The sequence below is a fragment of the Centroberyx affinis genome, unplaced genomic scaffold, assembly GCF_046629955.1.
Source record: "Centroberyx affinis isolate AG114_WGS23_722 - 3 ecotype Tasmania unplaced genomic scaffold, CSIRO-AGI_Caff_v1 ptg000472l_1, whole genome shotgun sequence".
NCBI lineage: Eukaryota > Metazoa > Chordata > Actinopteri > Beryciformes > Berycidae > Centroberyx > Centroberyx affinis.
The window spans coordinates 5,298-25,902 of record NW_027279130.1 but is presented as its reverse complement, the minus strand read 5'-3'; the positions used below and the strand labels follow the sequence as shown (position 1 = coordinate 25,902).

The 20,605-nt window shown below is 39.9% G+C and overlaps 1 protein-coding gene across 1 annotated transcript in view; it reads left to right on the top strand.

Moving 5' to 3' along the window:
* Nucleotides 1-18,931, top strand: part of LOC139642377 (NACHT, LRR and PYD domains-containing protein 12-like) — a 32,659-nt gene extending 13,728 nt beyond the window's left edge. Inside the window, exons 8-15 of the mRNA XM_071517186.1 lie at nucleotides 3,302-3,475; nucleotides 3,680-3,856; nucleotides 5,133-5,306; nucleotides 14,311-14,484; nucleotides 16,651-16,824; nucleotides 18,139-18,312; nucleotides 18,563-18,602; nucleotides 18,814-18,931. Of these exons, the coding sequence (XP_071373287.1) occupies nucleotides 3,302-3,475; nucleotides 3,680-3,856; nucleotides 5,133-5,306; nucleotides 14,311-14,484; nucleotides 16,651-16,824; nucleotides 18,139-18,312; nucleotides 18,563-18,572 (1,057 nt within the window). The 3' untranslated portion in view covers nucleotides 18,573-18,602; nucleotides 18,814-18,931. The remainder of the gene's footprint in view (nucleotides 1-3,301; nucleotides 3,476-3,679; nucleotides 3,857-5,132; nucleotides 5,307-14,310; nucleotides 14,485-16,650; nucleotides 16,825-18,138; nucleotides 18,313-18,562; nucleotides 18,603-18,813) is intronic.
* The last annotated feature ends 1,674 nt before the right edge of the window (nucleotides 18,932-20,605 follow it).

Genomic DNA, 20,605 nt, shown 5'->3' with positions numbered 1-20,605 from the left:
AAGTAGCTATTCATCCAATTGATTGCTGTAGGACTAAACCCATATGCAGTTAGTTTCGTTAATAATAACCGATGGTCTATAATATCAAATGCTGTGCTAAAGTCAAGTAATACAGTTCCAACCATCATTTTCTTCTTGTCAATATCAGATAACCATTCGTCGATCATCTCTGTCAGTGCTGTGCACGTAGAGTGATCTGCCTTATAGGCATGCTGGGAATCAGAGTTGAATTCATTAAGTGAAAAATAGTGTAATATCTGTTCAAGAACAACATACAACAGAGGTAAGTATATTTCGATGTTTCATTATGGCGCGTGTAATGAGATGTGACTCAGGTGTGTGTGTGGTTGTAAATGTGACTGAAAATGTCTTTTCTTTGGGATTAGGTTTTTGGAATAGTTCAACTCGTGATTTCTCAAGAGCTGCATCATAAGCGTTATCAACTCATGTAGCAGGGACCCTCTCATAAGGAAACTGTCCCTCATCACTTTTGCCTTTTCTTTAAACTCATCAGTAGAGTGACACAAACGATGAAGTCTAAAAAACTGACCCTTGGGGATACCTTTCTTTAGTTTCTCAGGATGAAAACTGTCAGCCCAACAGAGTTTTTGGCAATTTCTTCTCTGTATATAGTAGTCTTTAATGCATTTTCAGCTTTTACAACCCACATGTCAAGAAAATGAACCTTAGCAGAATCAATCAGATCATAGTTTAAATTAAATTTTAAACTATGATCAACATTATTCAGGGTTAGGGATGCACATTTTCAAAAAAAAGAATCTTGATCGATTTGCACTGTTAGTTAACGATCAAATATCGATGTTTGTTAGCCCCCCCCCCAAAAAAACAAACAAACAACAAAACAAAACAAAATAAAACAAAACACACGTGCCATTACACACACTTTGAAGCATTATTCAGATAAACAATGTAAGTCACACTGACAAGCATATTGAAGCTAAATAGAGGCTATAATCATAAAGAACAAAATAAGAATATTATTAAAGTATTAGTCTATGTAGGCGATGCAGTTATGGATTATAAAATCCTGCCGCATTCTCATATTCCGATATTAATCCGACTGAAATCACGTTTCCAAACTCCTAAACATTTTTATTTACACAGATCAGCATGTCCAAACGCTCCAGCGTAACGCACCACATACGAACCGTCTATCCACCGTCAGTCCAGCGGCAGAGAAGACGCGCTCTGACGGGACAGAGGTCCCGGGGTGCAGAGGCACCGCTGCGTTCGTGCTGTCAGCCTGGGAATCCTACCTGGTTGGCTTCCCACCGGTCCGGTGGATTCGTATCAAGTGGTGGAGGCATTTCTTGCAAGTAGCTCTCCACTTTGGTTTAATGGCCATTTGTGCAGTTGGACTAACCGACTGCGATTACGCAATTTAAACAGTCGTTAACCGTTAAGGTTAATCGACGTGATACATAACAAACAATAAATCGATCGTCGATTTATGTGGACATCCCTATTCAGGGTGTGAACGAATTCACTGAGCTCGTTCACTGACCCTACCCAGATGCAAGAGACATTATCGATATACCGGTACCACTTGAAAATATTGGAATTGGAAATGTGTTCTCAGATGGATTAAATACAAAATTCTTTTCGAAAAGGCTCACATATAAATTGGCGTAATTCGGAGCAAAAGGCGAATCCATAGTAGTTCCTTTTATTTGCAAATAAAAATCATTTTCAAACTTGGAATAATTGTACTTTAGAACAAAGGAGGCCAAGTCTATGATGAATTCATAGCCATATTTTCTAAAAGTAATTTCAATACTGACTAACAAGACTAAGAGTCTAACAGCCGCAACGTTTTTTTTGTGGAAGCGTCTCTGCCGGGAATGGACCTCCGGTCTCCCGCTTGAGAGTCTGCAGTCTAACTCCCTGCGGGCCGAGTGACCCATAAAGTGGTGAACAGAGCGACCGACCGACAACACCATCCATAGAGAACAGTGACCCCTGCTGCCTACAGGCAACATTTCATCAGAATACACATAAAAACAAAGCTTATAACTGAAATGGTCATTTCATCATGAGGGAGTTTCAACAGGATAATGCAAATTTCTACATATTACATGTACAAATAATTAGATTAGATTTAGATTAGATTCTTTAATGTCCACACAGCCAGGCTGGTGGAATTTGTTTTCAATACATTAAGCAAGGTTCCAACATAAAAACATAAAAACATCAGTACAACATACAATCAGTACAATATACAGTACAGGACCCACATCACAGTACAGTAAACATAACATATATTGCACAACGTTTCATGGCCATAGTAATAGATAACTGAATATGAAACAAAACATCATAGACACAGCATAGACATAATGGAATTGTCAGAGGGAGTTCAGAGTTCGTATGGCAGTTGGAAAGAAGCTGTTTTTAAAACGGGTTGTTTTGGTGAGCAGAGAACTGTAGCGCCTCCCAGAGGGCAACAGCTGGAAAACATGGTGTGCTGGGTGAGTGGGGTCAGAAATCATTTTTCTTGCCCTTTTCACTGTCCGTTTGTGATGAAGTGATTCCATTGATGGGAGGGGGATGCCAATGATTTTGGATGATTTGTTGACAATGCGCTGTAATTTATTCCGAGAGTGAGTGTCCAAACTGCTGTACCAGACTGTTATGGATGAAGTGAGGATGCTTTCTATGATGGCTGAATAGAAACGGAGCAGGCGATGTTTCCTCACTCTGAATTTCTTGAGCTGACGGAGAAATGTAAAATGTTCTGAGGTTGAAAAAATATGCACACGTGTTTTCCACCAATGAAGATATACCAGAAAACATATTTATTGCTTTTAATAAACAGCTTGATTTTTAGTTATGCATAAGTTCTGGCTAACGCAACATCCAACTCAAATTTAGCTTTTTATCACAATTATTTCCAGAGAAACTGTCATCTGAAAATATTGTCAGAATAAAAAGTGGCTATTCAGGACCTTAATTAAACCTTTACTTATTTTAATCTACTTGGGATTCAGGGCCCAGGGTCCAGATTTATCCATATATTGGTTAAAGAATGTGTTCAAGGTAAATTGACCAATTCTGAGACAAACGTAGGTGTGACAGCCTGTCTGATTTCAGATGGAATGACCCTATAAGGCCGATATTACGCTGATCCACACTAACAAAATGCTGAAGTCCATTGACTGGAGCATAACAATGTTGAGATACACATTTAAAACCTGAACAGATATAATTAGATTATGAAACAGTGGATTGTTACAAGCATTCAGGAACATTTTTATAGCTACATGCTTTATTCTTTATTCAGATTGAGAGACTGTAGCTTGTCAGAGAGCTGCTGTGCTTCTATGGCCTCAGCTCTGAAGTCCAACCCCTCCCATCTGAGAAAGCTGGACCTGAGTGACAACAAGCTGCAGGATTCAGGAGTGAAGCTGCTGTCTGCTGGACTGGAGAGTCCACACTGTAGACTGGAGACTCTGAGGTCAGACAGCATTATTTATTTATGTGCTGAAATGAGTATTATATGAATATTGTGGTGTTTGGATTTGTGCATGCCATTTTAGAAAATTCTGTATTTAAAACCTCCACAGCTTTGATTGGGATTATGAAAAATCGGATGGTTTCATGCAGAGTTTCTATCCAGCAATAATGTCTTCCATTGCTACATGCTTTATTCTTTATTCAGATTGAGAGACTGCATCTTGTCAGAGAGCTGCTGTGCTTCTCTGGCCTCAGCTCTGAAGTCCAACCCCTCCCATCTGAGAGAGCTGGACCTGAGTTACAACTACAAGCTGCAGGATTCAGGAGTGAAGCTGCTGTCTGCTGGACTGGAGAGTCCACACTGTAGACTGGAGACTCTGAGGTCAGACAGCATTTTTTAATGATGTGCTGACATGAGTATTATATTATTACTGTGGTAACACTTAATTTGAGGAAGACTGTATACTCACTCCATCTGACATCAGACAGGATGTGGGAGTTTTACAGTCTTAGGTCTCAAATTGTCCTCCTATTGTTTTCACACAATCCTTGTGTATTCAAATGAATAACGATGAACTTTGGTAGTGATATTTTCCATAATTTTAAAGACACAGGGGTCCAAATTGGCTCCAAAATGGCCTCCATCTATGGGGGCAAAACTTTGATCTGATTTTTATTGTGTTAATTTCACAGAATGTATAGAGCTCATAATCACCAAGGTATTGATGCAACTATGGATACTCAATGTATTAAAGATATTTTCTTTTGTGTATCTTGAGGCATAAAAAGTCACTTGTGGGCATATTAGGACACTCTTGTCTCTTTCACAATGTAAGCATGATGGTATGTAGTTAATGTGTACAACATTTTATCATCCTTATGAAATTACTTCATGGTAAAAAAAAAAATAGTTCTATCACAACTCTAATTTTAATACAGATTTTTTATGTAATATGCACTTTGGACACCAGGGGCATTGCACTTTAGAGGTGATGGTGCAAAAACAGAAAGTTGAATGAAATTTCTCAGCTGTTTGGACATTTTCAGAATTCTATTCACATTCATTTCACATTCAGATGGAATTAGAAATTTCCTCTAAGCTGTGTATATCTGGTTGAAACCTTTTCCATGGTGTTGTCTGCTCCATCCCCAAACTACTAACTGAAATGGTCATTTCATCATGAGGGAGTTTCAACAGGATAATACAAATTTCTACACATTACATGCATACTGAACAGGCTGAACAAATATGTTTTCCACTGATGAAGATATACCAGAAAGCATATTTATTGCTTTCAATAAATAAACAGCTTGATTTTAGTTAGCTCAATCTTAACTAAACCTTTATTTGAAACTACTTGGCATTCAGAGCCCAAACTCCAAGATTTCAAATTTCAAATTTATATTGTTGGTTAAAGAATGTGTTCAAGGTAAATTGACCAATTCTGAGACAAAACTGTCTGATTTCAGATGGAATGATCCTATAAGGCCGATATTACGCTGATCCACACTAACAAAATGCTAAAGTCCATTGACTGGGGCATAACAATGTTGAGATACACATTTAAAACCTGAACAGATATAATTAGATTATGAAACTGGATTGTTGCAAGCATTCAGGAACATTTTTATAGCTACATGCTTTATTCTTTATTCAGATTGAGAGGCTGCAGCTTGTCAGAGAGCTGCTGTGCTTCTCTGGCCTCAGCTCTGAAGTCCAACCCCTCCCATCTGAGAGAGCTGGACCTGCGTATCAACAAGCTGCAGGATTCAGGAGTGAAGCTGCTGTCTGCTGGACTGGAGAGTCCACATTGTAGACTGGAGACTCTGAGGTCAGACAGCATTTTAAAATAATTTTTGAGTTCTGTGTTGATATAAATGTTATATGAATAATTGATGAATGTTGTGGTGACAGTCAGTTTGAAGACATCTGTACGCTGACATTATACACACATCTCATTAAATCCAAGACGTCTCTTTGTCTCTCTTGTCTCTTGCAAGAGTTTGTGAATTGTAATGTTATTATTTGACTGATTTTGTTGTTATTCACACTGTGGGCCTTATGAGCTCTATGAGTCATTAATCTGTGGAATCACTGCAGTGGCTCTGGGATTTATCTTCTGATCCTGCCCTGTGTTTGTCTGAGCCTGGTGAATCTGCTTCTTCAGCTTCCCCGCCTCCTCTCACAGCATCTGCCAGCCTGCTGCTCCAGTTTCATTCCCCTCTCCTGTCGGCTGTCTTACTTTTTAAAAGTAGCTGCTGGTTTTATTTCTAAACCACTAGTGGAACCCCTGCACCTGTCACCTTAAGACCAGTGCAGAATATCAAGCTGCAGAGCAGGGTTTAGTTACTCTAAGTCTAGGTACAATGAGGTATACTACTGATTATAATCAGTACTATATCATATTAGATCAATATATTGCACAAAGTAGAGGTCACAGGTAAGTATATTGCAATTACTGAATGTAGGCTATAACCATAGGTGATTATAACAGGTAAGTATACTATATTGTATATTACTGTTCCTTTCAAGGTCTGCAATCAGTTCCTTTCATCCCAATATTATGTTACACTCCTTCCTCAGAATGCTAGTTTAGTCCTTTCCACATATGATTTGATCTTCAGTGGTTTACCTCAATTACACCAACTCAGTTTACATAGAATTCTGTTTTCTCACGATCTAGTTTGTTCAAGTCTTTTTGTTGTAGAGAAAACTGTGATCTCAGGAAAAAAATAAGTTCAAATGAATGAAAACAAAATGTACGGAGCCCGGGAGTGGCCATTGAGAGAGAAAAAAATTATATCGAATCCACGATTTACTGTAACGTGCGCACGCTTTAGTCCATTCGTGGGCACGAGATGCAATTTGTTCCCTTGATTTCGTTAAACTGTGCAGTTTAGGAAAAAATGCAACTTAAAAGGAACCTTTTAGGTATTGCAGATAGGCCTAGTAAGGATTTGGTATGTTAATATCCATTGTCTGTTTACACTGAATAGGCATATCCCCCAAATATTGCAACATATTTAGCCACTTAACCTTCAGGCCATGTAAACACAATCAGGTGCTGCAACACACCCAGGACAGCGCCACATTGAGGTAACGGAAATTGAGGTAACGAATATGAGGTAGAGGTCTTCACGGGTCCAAAATGATCGACCCGAACCCTAATGGACCCGGGAAATTCATTCCGAGATCCGATTGGACCCGATCATTTTTAAAAATATATAAACATCGAACAAAAAGTTCGGACATTTGTGTTTGGTAGATTATTTCTCTGTTGTAACAATGCTTCTTGGCAATACATTTTATACCGTTGGAAAGCCTGTTTATTTCCCTTTTAAATGGTGCCTCATTTGTAAGGAACATGCATTTGTGGGATGAGCAGCACAGCTGAGTATGTGGGTTGCGCTCATGTAAAATTTGCCAAATCTTCTCTGCCAATGCCAAACAGCTTATTCTGCTGTTGCTATTGACTCTTGTTTGGTGTTGTTTGGTGGATTGGATGATTGAAGTCTATCAGTAACAAGGAAGAAACAAGACATATTGGCAATTTTACAATTTATTCATTTAACAAACAGTCAGGAGCCTCAGTAGCGTGTGGAAGAACCATACACAGCCACAACAGTCTGGCACCTCCTCCTCATGCTGGTCACCAGCCTGGTCACACACTGCTGTGGGATGGCATTCCACTCCTCATCCAGGATTTGTCGCAAGTCAGCCGACGTGGTTGTGTTGGTCACTCTAGCACGAACAGCACGCCCAAGCTGATCCCATAAGTGTTCAATTAGGTTGAAGTCAGGACTGTTGGCAGGCCATTCCATTCTCTCTACTCCCAAATTCTCTCGCACCCCGCTCTGTGGGGGCGAGCGTTGTCATCTTGGAGGATGGAGTTCGGTCCCAGACTGTGGAGATATGGGATCGCCACTGGTTGCGGAATCTCATCTCGATATCTCTCTGCATTGAGATCGCCTCCAATGATGACAAGCCTCGTTTTTCCAGTGATGGAGATGCCGCCCCACACCATCACACTGCCTCCACCAAAAGGTGTTACTCTATCGGTGCAGCAATCAGCATAGCGTTCTCCCCGTCTTCTCCACACTTTGACCCTACGATCCAACTTCTGTAGGCAGAATCTGGACTCATCGCGGAACATAACGTTCCTCCACATGTTCAGGTTCCAGTGCAGGTGTTGCCGACACCAGCGCAAACGGGCCTGACGGTGAAGGGCAGTCATGGCAGGCCTCCTGGCAGCCCCATGAGCCCGGAGATCAGCTGCGTGCAGTCTGTTCCGGATCGTCTGGGCCGAGAGCCGTGTGCCATATCGTCCTGCAAACCTTGACTGCAAATCTGTAGAAGACAGCCTACGGTTCCTAAGTGCTGAAAGGGTGAGGAACCGGTCTTCTTGGGGTGTCGTCTTCTTGGGACGCCCACTTCGCGGTCTGTCTCTGACATCCCCCGTTTCATGGAACTTGGCCTTCAGTTTGGAGATGGTACTATGGCTCACTCCAAATAATGCCGCAACTTGCTTTTGTGGAACACCAGCTTGAAGTCGCCCTATCGCACAGGCCTTATCGAGATCAGACAAACGTGGCATGCCGATTCTTGGAGCAGACACCAATTGACCACTGTAGCAGGGCCCATGCTCACAGGTGCTGCCAATCAGGTGCCAATCAGGTACCTGATTGTCAGCACCTGGGGGTACCGGAAGCTCAAAACAAGAGTCAATAGCAACAGCAGAATAAGCTGTTTGGCATTGGCAGAGAAGATTTGGGAAATTTTTCATGAGCGCAACCCACATACTCAGCTGTGCTGCTCATCCCACAAATGCATGTTCCTTACAAATGGGGCACCATTTAAAAGGGAAATAAACAGGCTTTCCAACGGTATAAAATGTATTGCCAAGAAGCATTGTTACAACAGCGAAATAATCTACCAAACACAAATTTCCGAACTTTTTGTTCGATGTTTATATACCGACCCGTTTTTGCACGAGATATTACAGACCCGACCCGGTGCATGTCCGAGAGGAGAGAGACCCAAGACCCGTCCATTTTATGGACCCGACAAACCCAGTAATTAAAATTGCTAAATGCCGTTCTACTGCTAAAAACGTTTATCATGTTGGATACAGCATATGGTAGCCTAATAAAAGGAGATCAAAATAACAGCCAAGTTTCCGACTTGCCAAGTTGTGCCGTTCTACAGTTTGTCCAGTAGATGACAGTGAGACTCCATAATGGAATCTAGCAGCTAGCTACTTGGCTACGTAGCCTATAATAGGCTAAGTGACAAGGAAATTAAATTGCATGTTAAATGGATGATTAAAACAATAGTTTATAGCTTATTTTTCACCTCAGTGAAGAAGGTATCCATCTTGCGCCTTTCCTCCGCTCCAACTTGCTGGCGCCGCTCAACGTTTTTTTCACCTTAGTTTCGCTCTTGTAATCTGATCCTAGGTCAGCCTAATCATCACGCAAGTTACACAACGCTTCCGTGCGTTTCTATGGAGGTATTATTGGAGAGTTGCAAACTTGTAGAATTTTTTTCTCTCCCACAAACACAACACAACAGTTACACCTTCTCAAATTCTTCATTTACAGGTGCACAAATCCTATTCTACGAATCACAAATTAAGAAACTCATACGCTCACATTTTTGCTACAGTTGCTGCAGTGAATATGGTGCAAAACACATTCACACACCCGTATCAAATAATGTGAAGTCATGGACTAAATTTGCTCATCCGCAAATCAGTATCTGAATTCATGCAATGAGAGTTGCACAGCTGTAGAATATTTTCTCACAAATATTTTTTTTGTCTTGGATATTTTTCTGGCACAAACACAAGTCAGTAACTACAACTGCTTGAATCTGCGGCTACGAGTTTCAAATGCTGTTTTTTCGCTCACAAATGACAAGTTCCGCGCGCTCTGACTTTTGCGCCACTTATCTCAGTGAAATGTGGATTCGTACCTGTAGAGCCAGGGGCGGGCACTGTTCAGAGATCACAGAACCCTTTTGGCCAATCAAAGGAGCTTGTTTGGGCACCTGCGCAGTAGTGTCTTTCTTGGCCCCGCCTGGCTCACATGAACGAGTCTAGTGGCGTTGTCATAGCGACCGTGACGGTGCGTTCATGTGCAGGTTTCTAGGTTCTAAGTTCTGACTGACTGTTGCTGCTGCAGACTCGGCTCTTCGGGAAACCATCGTCCAGGTATGACTCTTTATTCAAGCACAGAACATTTGCTTTATTTGTATACATCTTACATCCGATGTGAAGTGATTCAGTCTGGATAAAGTTGAGCTAAGCTAACGTTGGTAATAACGGTTAGCATAACGAGACGGAGTCAGCTAACACATCCATTAGTTAACATCAGGCAAGTTAACTTAAAGATAAAAATGTTCGCTAGATTATAGACTAAACTTTGCATTTGTGATTTACTCGTGTTGCTCCACTTGTTGTGTTGAACATTATCTTGTGTTTCTCACAGGGAGCCAAGTTCATGCCACACATCGCTAGCCAGGTCCATGTCAAGGGTTTACTTGCGCTTAACCAGGTGAGGAGATTTATTTTGAACTTAATTTAGAGCATTTTCGATGTGAGATGGTTCACATCGGTCACAGATAGTAATGACTTGGTAGCACCTTTTTCACCTCTACTGGAGCCAGTGCTTCACAAAGTAAAGTACTTTTCACCGTGCTGTAATCATCATGATGATGTATGCTAACTGTTTTCTGTCAGACACTGAGCCGCAGATACTTACTGCAGTTTCTTCTGTTACAGAAACTCCTGCTCTTCAAGAACCACTGACACTTCTCTGGAAAATGTTCCCAAAGAAATTGACTTATTTATGATGTGTTACACTAGTTTCTTTCTTTCTTCACTAGATTTCTTATTTATTTATTACCTTTATTTTACCAGGAAGTCCCATTGAGATGACAAAAATCTCTTTTACAAGAGAGACCTGTGACTAGATTTCTTAACATTTTGCTTTTACTGAATCTTACCTGTACTGACATATTCCAGCTGCCCTCTGTGGACCGGGGCTCTCTAAATATCCACCTGTTATAAACTAGTGTGCCAGTTCAAAGATGATTGTTTTTTTCCAATCACTGGATTGGTCTTCTTCAAATGACTGTCTGATGAGACTGATGATGAGGCTGTCTTGTAATGTTTAATACTCCTGAGAATGTTTCACCCATATAAAATGGAACATGTAGAATGAAACGTATTTTGAAATAAATGTTTACTTTACATATAACACTTTGTCTTGGATCATCTCTTAAATAAGTCTTATTTGTCATCACTCTGTAGTCCATTGCCCTCAAAATACTTTTCTCCATCTTACCTTGGTTATTACATTTTACCAGCATTATGTCACAAATATCAATATTATTACTAACAGTGTTTTTATTTATACAAGTCTTACAGAATATACACTGATACATTTTTTGAATGTCTCTTCCTTGTGAGTAATTTCTGACAATATTGACTAAAGCCACACATCTAGACCACATAGTCCAAGTTAACCAACATGTTGCCTCAATGTAGAGATAGTATTACTTGTAGCCATTATTATTCTGCTGCATACTGATTTAATCCATGGGACTGGACTACACTGGATCAAAGGTGGGTCACCTCACATTTAGTCATGACATAAATATTAGTACTCTGATCAAATGCAGTCCTATATAAATGTATGAAGATAGGTTTGCATTATGCAACTTAGGTGCAAGGTTTGCTAGTGAAAAAAAAATCTGTTAAATTATTATCATTGGGAATATTCTAGGTTTGTTGTGTCACACCAATGTTTACTTGAGTTTCCAAATGTTATACTATCTAGACTCTGTCATAGCAAAATTTCTATAAGCTTGATCTTCCTATGCAGTGCCCAGAAACACACCTGGTTGGAAGAAGACTCAATTCCATTTACATAATAGACATTATCAGTAACTCAAGCAGGTTAACTCAAATTGGACATCTAAATATAAATTTACAGACAGTAAAAGAAATTCAACAAAACAATCAAAGCCCAAATATATTCATAACTTTAATAGGATAAAGAAAGGTACATAGGCATAGTCTGTAAATTGAGAATTTCGAGATGTAAATAAACAATAGTAAGTAGGTGCATAGAACTGCATATGCTACATGTAGCTGGTTAACTACAGCAATGTTATAACGTTAGCTAGCTTGCAAGCGACCTATTTAATCAAGAGAGAAACAAATTAGAAACCATCCGTTTCCATTGTTCTGAAGTCTTGCCTGTTAAACCTAAGTGTCGGCGGACGTGTAGGTTGAGTTTAATGTGGTCTAATTTGATCACATACAGCTAAAAGCCTCTGCTAACAATCCGCTAGCTGTATAGCTGGTCAACAGTGGAAGTAGAAGCAGTGAATGCACACGGAGCGTTCCCGTGGCCCAGAGGCGCGTTCACGGAGCTCCAGAAAATAGAGCTTTATACGGCTCTTGGTGGCTTCCAAGGAAAAATTAACCAATGATTTAAAAATTGACAATTCAAAGAGCCGAGTCTGCAGCAGCAACAGTCAATCAGAACCTAACCTAGAAACCTGCACATGAACACGAACGTGATGACGGCGTTGTCGTTTGCAACTCTTAAAGTTTGCAACTCTTAAAGCATTTTTCTCTGTGACTTCAAATTTACTGATACACGTGTGAGCATTTTCTACAACTACAAATTCCACTGTCACAGGTGCTCAGATGTTTTGCTCCAATAATACGTCCATAGTTTCTCGTCTCGTCACGTGATCAGCGCTGATCACGGGTCTTCTCGGATCCACTCGGGTATTACACATAATGATAAACAGACCCGGGACCCGCGGTAATAGAATGGGACCCGACCCGGACCCGATTGACCATAATAAAACGTGGACCTTAACCCGTACGGGTCACGGGTCGGGTCTCGGAACCTAGGGTCCAGGTAGACCCGTGAAGACCTCTAATATGAGGTAAAAACAAAATGAGTGCAATCAGAAGTCCAACCACCCTCTTTTACAAGGGAATGTCCAACAAGCAGGTCCCACATGATGATGATGACAATGATGACAACAGCTTGAATGAAGATGAGGCGGTGACTTGAATGGAGTGGCACAGTTGATCTGGGTTCCAACTGAATGGCTCTACAAAAAACCAGTCTGCACACAGATGTGCAGAGAAATGACTCAGAAAAAAATCAGCAATGGTTTTGTTTTGCCAACAAGTCTCGTCCATGTAGCCGGTGCCCAATGTAGCCTTGTCCCAGCAGCCATAGAACTCCATTGTATTAAAAAAACGATTAAAAAAACGTCAAAGAGCCATGCTGCTGCTCTGCAGCATATTTCATCATCATGATGCACCGGGCCAGCCGACTTTTTCCTCAAACAACTTAACAAGCTGGCTGTAAACACGTTTGTGATCTCAGGAAAGTAGTTCCTTAGCACTGAAAATAGTCCCCGGCTTAATGAAGAATTTGTTCCCATTTGAATTTGATTTGGTAATAACTACAAGAGCCTGACTTTTCGTGGTAACAGTTAGCGATTTTTAAAATGTAAACTATGTCTTTGTGAGCTGTATTTCAAGGTTTTTAGCTTACAATTGGAGCCAATGACTTTCAGGTTGACAGCTAAAAACGGTACGTGGGAAGTCAGAAAGTAACGGGATAGAGCAAACGCATTGTTGATTTTGTTATTTTCATAGGATTTGTTGACAATGCTTTAAAAAACACCGGCCTTATCCTTTAATTTGAGGAAGACTGTAGAGTCACTCCATCTGACATCAGACAGCATGTGGGAGTTTTACTGTCTTAGGTCTCAAATTGTCCTGCTATTGTTTTCACACAATCCTTGTGTATTCAAATGAATAACGATGAACTTTGGTAATGATTATCTCCATAATTTTAAAGACACAGGGGTCCAAATTGGCTCCAAAATGGCCTCCATCTATGGGGGCAAAACTTTGATCTGAGAGTGTTGGAGGGAATAAAGGAATTAAAGATGTGATTTTTATTGTGGTAATTTCACAGAATGTATAGAGCTCATAATCACCAAGGTATTGATGCAACTATGGATTTTGGATTTTAGATTTTGGTGTAATATGCACTTTGGACACCAGAGGCATTGCACTTCAGAGGTGTTTCCACAGACTTTATGAAGTACTGCATGGTGCAAAAACATAAAGTTTCATGAAATTTCTCAGCTATTTGGACATTTTCAGAATTCTATTCTTCAGTCATTTCACATTCAGATGGAATTAGAAATTTCCTCTAAGCTGTGTATTTCTGGTTGAAACCTTTTCCATGGTGTTGTCTGCTCCATCCCTAAACTACAAACTGAAATGGTCATTTCATCATGAGGGAGTTTCAACAGGATAATGCAAATTTCTGCACATTACATGCATACTGAACAGGCTGAACAAATATGTTTTCCACCAATGAAGATATACCAGAAAGCATATTTATTGCTTTCAATAAATAAACAGCTTGATTTTAGTTAGCGTAACCGTAAGTAAACCTTTATTTGAAACTACTTGGCATTCAGAGCCCAAACTCCAAGATTTCAGATTTATTCATATTGTTGGTTAAAGAATGTGTTCAAGGTAAATTGACCAATTCTGAGACAAACGTAGGTGTGACAGCCTGTCTGATTTCAGATGGAATGACCCTATAAGGCCGATATTACGCTGATTCACACTAACAAAATGCTAAAGTCCATTGACTGGGGCATAACAATGTTGAGATACACATTTAAAACCTGAACAGATATAATTAGATTATGAAACAGTGGATTGTTGCAAGCATTCAGGAACATTTTTATAGCTACATGCTTTATTCTTTATTCAGATTGAGATGCTGCAGCTTGTCAGAGAGCTGCTGTGCTTCTCTGGCCTCAGCTCTGAAGTCCAACCCCTCCCATCTGAGAAAGCTGGACCTGAGTGACAACAAGCTGCAGGATTCAGGAATGGAGCTGCTGTCTGCTGGACTGGAGAGTCCACACTGTAGACTGGAGACTCTGAGGTCAGACAGCATTTTAGTTCAGTTCAGTTCTGTGTTGATATAAATGTTACATGAATAATTGATGAATGTTGTGGTGACTGTCAGTTTGAAGACATCTGTACGCTGACATTATGCTGATCCACACTGAGTAGCTTAATCTATACACACACATCTCATCAAATCCAAGATGGCAGCACGTCTCTAGCTGCTGGTTTTATTTCTAAACTAGTGGAACCCCTGCACCTGTCACCTTACGACCAGTGCAGAATATCAAGCTGCAGAGCAGGGTTTAGTTACTCTAAGTGAGTGAGAGAGAGTGAGAGAAATGATTCAAAAGTCCATCTTAAGTGTCCATTGAGCTCTACTTTGATGCATTTCCAACTCTACAGCCCTTTTTTTTAACACATTACCTCATAACAGTAACCATATACAGTACAACAGTGCAGCTCACAAGCATGAATCATGGTGCAGCACTTCATAAAGAACATCTCGTAAATTAAATGAAACTCTTTGGTACTTATTCACCAGTGTACAGTCCAGCTTAAGATGCACCTATAAATCTGGCATTGCAGACATTGCAGTTTCTGGCAAAAGGCTGTTAAAGACCAACTTGCATGAAGCTTAGCAGCATAAAAGAATGTATGTTGCACCAACATCTTGTTGCACATAGCTTGCAAACTAGCCTAATGTTACGCCCATAGAGTGCAAGCTGACTCAAGGGGTGACATATTTTAGAAATTATTAATGAAAAACTGTTTGTGAGTCGGCTGGTCTTCAGTGGCTTTACTGGTTCAGGTGTTAACTGCCAACTGAAGAACGCAGCGCAAGCCCACTGCTTATATACCCGCAGGTGATCTCGTGCCTTTTATACTCAAAATAGAAATGCTTGAAATTGAATGGGGGGTTTCTGTAAACATGCAAGATAAAGTGCATACATATAAAATAACACATTTAAGTAAGTGGGCAATTACATATAAATATCCTATGTGCCACACTAACACTTAGCCATGCCTCACAGAACAGCATGTTACCCATGGATAACAAAACTAGCTTCAATTTAGCGACATACTGTATCTGTTGCCAATACAACGTACATTCACAGTATTCACTCTTTAACAGTGGTGGAAAGTAACTAAGTACATTTACTCAAGTACTGTACTTAAGTACAATTTTGAGATACTTGAGTATTTCCATTTGATGCTACTTTAGACTTCCACTGCACTACATTTCAGAGGGAAATATTGTACTTTCTACTCCACTACATTTATTTGACAGTTTTAGTTACTTTTCAGATGGAGATTTGACACAATGGATAATATAACAATCTTTTAAAATACAACACATTGTTAAAGATGAAACCAGTGGTTTCCAACCTTTTTGGCTTTTGACGTCTTACAAAAAGCAGTGTGTAGTCGGGTCACATTTCAGATGTCTATGAGTTGTTAACAGCTCCAAATAGTGATTTTTCACTCTAAACCTCACATGGTTTCGTTTCAGTAAATGTTCAAATGATCCAATATTTCAGCAAAAATCAAATATTCGAGAAAAAGTCCAAAAACTGAAAACAGATTTGTGTATCAGAACTTTGTTTTTTCTTCTTTCCTCTCCCAGTAATCATCTCACGACCCCTCAGATTTACCTGGTGAGCCTTTGGAGGGGCCCGACCCCTAGGTTGGGAACCACTGGACTAAACTAGCTAACTGTGTATAAAGTAGTTCAAACTAGCTCCACCTCCAGCAGCTACAACAGTAACATGCTGCTTACACACTGCTGCTTCAGTATTAATAATCTAATGATGTCATATATAATAAAATATCAGTCAGAGGGACCAAACCACTACTTTTATTTTAATACTTTAACTACATTTTGCTGCTAATACTGATGTACTTTCTTAAGTAGGATTTTTCATGCAGGACTTTTACTTGTAATGGAGTATTTTTACATTGCTGTATTGAGGATCAGAGTACTTCTTCCACCACTGCTCTTTAATCTCTACGTGTTTATTCAAGCAGCAGCATGTTGTCATTAACATTAGCAAGTGCTGGTTTTCCTTGTTGTGTTAGCCTGTCTTTTTAAATTTGGCACCTGTTGGTGTTGAGTGTTTGGAATTGAGGTTGGATGGTTTCAAGCAGTTTTTCTATCCAGGAATATTTTATTTCATAGCTGCATGCTTTATTCTTTATTCAGATTGAGATGCTGCAGCTTGTCAGAGAGCTGCTGTGCTTCTCTGGCCTCAGCTCTGAAGTCCAACCCCTCCCATCTGAGAAAGCTGGACCTGAGTTACAACAAGCTGCAGGATTCAGGAGTGAAGCTGCTGTCTGCTGGACTGGAGAGTCCACACTGTAGACTGGAGACTCTGAGGTCAGACAGCATTTTTTAATAATGTGCCTACATTAGTATTATATGAATATTGTGGTGACACTTAATTTGATGAAGTAATGTGTACTCTCTTTCTTAGTTAAAACTCTGGCAGCACAATTTGTAGCTGTCCTATATGGTTTTCTTTGGAAGACCAGAGAGAAGTGCATTACAGTACTCAAGCCTGCTGGTGATAAAAGCGTGCATTAATTTCTCTGCATCATCATGGGTGGGAAAAGGTCTGACCTTGGTAATATTTTTCAAATGATAAAAGGCAGTTTTAGATATATTTGTGATATGCCCATCAAAGCTTAGGTCACTATCAAAGACAACTCCCAGGTTTGATGTTCTCTGTCAGTGACTTCATTTGTGTTATCATGTTCTGTCATGTCAGACATGGCAGAGGTCTTTTTCTAGTTTTTAAATAAACATTTTGATTTTAGTTACCTTAACCCTAAACCTTTATTATTTTAATCTACTTGGGAGTCAGGGCCCAAACTCCAGATTTATTCATATATTGGTTCAAGAATGTGTTCAAGGTAAATTGACCAATTATGAGACAAACGTAGGAGTGACAGCCTGTCTGATTTCAGATGGAATGACCCTATAAGGCCGATATTACGCTGATTCACACTAACAAAATGCTAAAGTCCATTGACTGGGGCAGTGGTTTTCAATCTTTTTGGGGCTAAGGCACACCAAAGGTCAAACCCAAATCTCAAGTGTAATAAATATGTAGAATATAACATATTATCATTATATTATCATTATATTGTTTTCAGAGATATTTCACACACACACACACACACGCACACACACACACACGTATACTTCTATGAAAAAGTACAAGCTAGTCAAAATAGACAGGCCACTAACTTGAAAACATCATTTTATTTCTAGCCTGTGCCAGCTGCCACTGTCTTGCTTCTGTAAACTCGTTGCATCATCTGATGTACACCGCAATAATTATTCCCCCAACTCGTAATAATATGATAAAATTGAATGGAAGATTTTTTTTTTTAAAATGCAATAGCCTATATTAGAAAGTGACTGCTTATACAAATTACTGATTATGTTGCATTGAAAATTAACTCATAGGCTATTTTATGAAGCTAAGGTTTGCCCTACTACAGAGATTTGAAAACCTCTGGACTAGGACATAACAATGTTGAGCTACACATTTAAACAGATATTTAACCTTTATTTTACCAGGTTGTCTCATTGAGATGCGGGATTATGAAACAATGGATGGTTTCAAGGAGAGTTTCTATCCAGCAATAATGTCTTCTATTGCTACATGTTTTATTCTTTATTCAGATTGAGTTGGTGCAGCTTGTCAGAGAGCTGCTGTGCTTCTCTGGGCTCAGCTCTGAAGTCCAACCCCTCCCATCTGAGAGAGCTGGACCTGAGTGAGAACAAGCTGCAGGATTCAGGAGTGAAGCTGCTGTCTGATCTCCTGGAGAGTCCACACTGTAGACTGGAGACTCTGAGGTCAGTAGAGGGTTGGAGTCAGTCCATATTGACAAGGTCCATTGGTTGGTCTCAGTTAGTGGCAGTATTGTGCTAAACACAGTTAGTATCAAACCAAAGATCCAGCATTTCCTGGTAAATCTCCAACCTTATCAATGGCTGCTCTTCCAATCATGTCAGCCACAGCAGAGAGAGAGTTTCCAGTTGACAGTGTTGTGATCATGTGTTTGAGTTGACCTGCAGATGACTGTTGTTGTGTTCATCCCTACAGGCTGAAATAAACCTGATTATAGCTGACAGCCTTACAAGATGTGAGTATTGACACGGCATGAGCGCACTGCTTACACTATCTCTCTCTCTCACTCTTTTGCACACACACACACACAGCTTAATCTGTGTTCTTTATCTAGCCTTTATACTGTATGTGCTCATTGTGCTGCATCACTGATTGAGAGGTGATGAAGCGAGTCTTAGTAAATGTTTTTTTCTGATGTCTGTTGTGTGTCTTCTTCTCCCCATCAGATGCCTGTTATCTCACACTGGATACAAACACAGCAAACAGAAACCTCCATCTGTGTGAGGGCAACAGAAAGGTGACGGTGCTGAGAGAGGACCAATCAGATCCTGGGACCAGATTCACAAAACCTTCTAAGAAAAAAAAGTTTTCTTAAAAGCTTCCTTTTTGGTACATCCTAATTTTCTTTGTACGAATTCTTTGAAATTTGCTGATATTGGTGATATATCAGTAGACCATTGTATTGTTGTATTATTGTATTGTATAATTGTATCATACCGCCCATGTTTTGTTGCTGTTTTGTTGATTAAGACTGAATGCATTCAGCTGATTTGTGGTCGAGAAACACTGCAGGATGGGCAGGGGACAGTGAGAACTGTGACAGGTTCACAGTTGCTGACTGAACTGTCTTGGAGATCTCCTGGCTTGTTTTCTTCCTCCTCGTTGTCTTGGGGGTCGGACATGAGTTTGAGGTGGATCCAAAACAGCTTCCCTGTGATTGGTGAATGTGATTTCTGTGATTTCTTTAAATAAAATGATTCCTGAATATCTGCCCTGCTTTCAACTTTCCTGTAATGTTTTAGTCAAATTGGACCCGTTTTCATGTTTACTATGTAATAACAACCACATTATTTCTCATTGTGCACAAAAGGCATCATGATAGGCTCAACATAGGGTTTTTAAACACAAAAACCCACTGTCACCATTCTGCTTTATTTTAGAAAATAAATGAGACAGATTCCATATATACATGAGTCTCTATCAGTCAAATTTGACCCAGAACATTGGGTCACTATGATCATGTAACAAATTAACAGAAAAAAAAACTCTTGAAATCGACAGTTGAGTTCAGGACTGGTCTGTTACAGACTAAAATTATATTATTCAAAGAAATGACAAAGTACAAAAACAAGATTTAAAAACAATAACAATATGTGAAAAACAAAACAAAAACAATATGTGGAATTGATAGGTGTGTGGAGAATGTTTTCCAGCAGTTACAGTGTGAGTGACATTTCACCCCTGAACCTAAACTGGGGAACATACAACACAGTCCAACTTCATTGAAAAACACCAACAACCAGTTATATGTTGATAATATTACTTTTTTTTATCTCTCATTCTATTCCACATCTAACCAACTCTATTTCTGAAAACACACACTTGATAACTGATACATTGGTGTCCATGAGCAGAAAACTTTATGGCTCTGCATATCATCAGTGTTGTGCAGAAACCATGTTTCTACACTTATTTATGTGTGTCTGTCTAGTAGCCATTACACAGTGAACTCATATAAAGCCAGCCTCCCCCAGTGTGTTTGATAGCCAGTTCAGCACAGTTGACTCTGTTCTTCATTCTCATGCCTTTCCTTCCCTCTGAATCCACAAATATCAGGGAGCGTTCACTGGCACCACTTTGCATTCTGAAATAAATGAAACCTAATATTTAGGCCCAAGTGGTTTAAGAAAAATCATGGCAGGCCCTCAGTCAGCCATACTGTAACACTGAGACATTTTCTTAAACTGGACACTGCACAGGTCACCTTTCATTGCTACTGTACAAGAGATGTGTCACAACACTCCTGCAGGCCTGTGCTGTCACAGGTCTAATTAGCTGATGTGCGTTCTTCTTATTCCCAAACTACTGTCCACTTTGGTGACAATATAAAACCTATTTACTCACTATAACTCATGTTTGTAATTGGAAATGGAGAGGGGAGGAGCAAACTCAAAAGTGAAAGTGGTGAGTGAACGACAGAGCAGGAGGAGGAAAACTATGAGAAAAACAAGGTTGCGG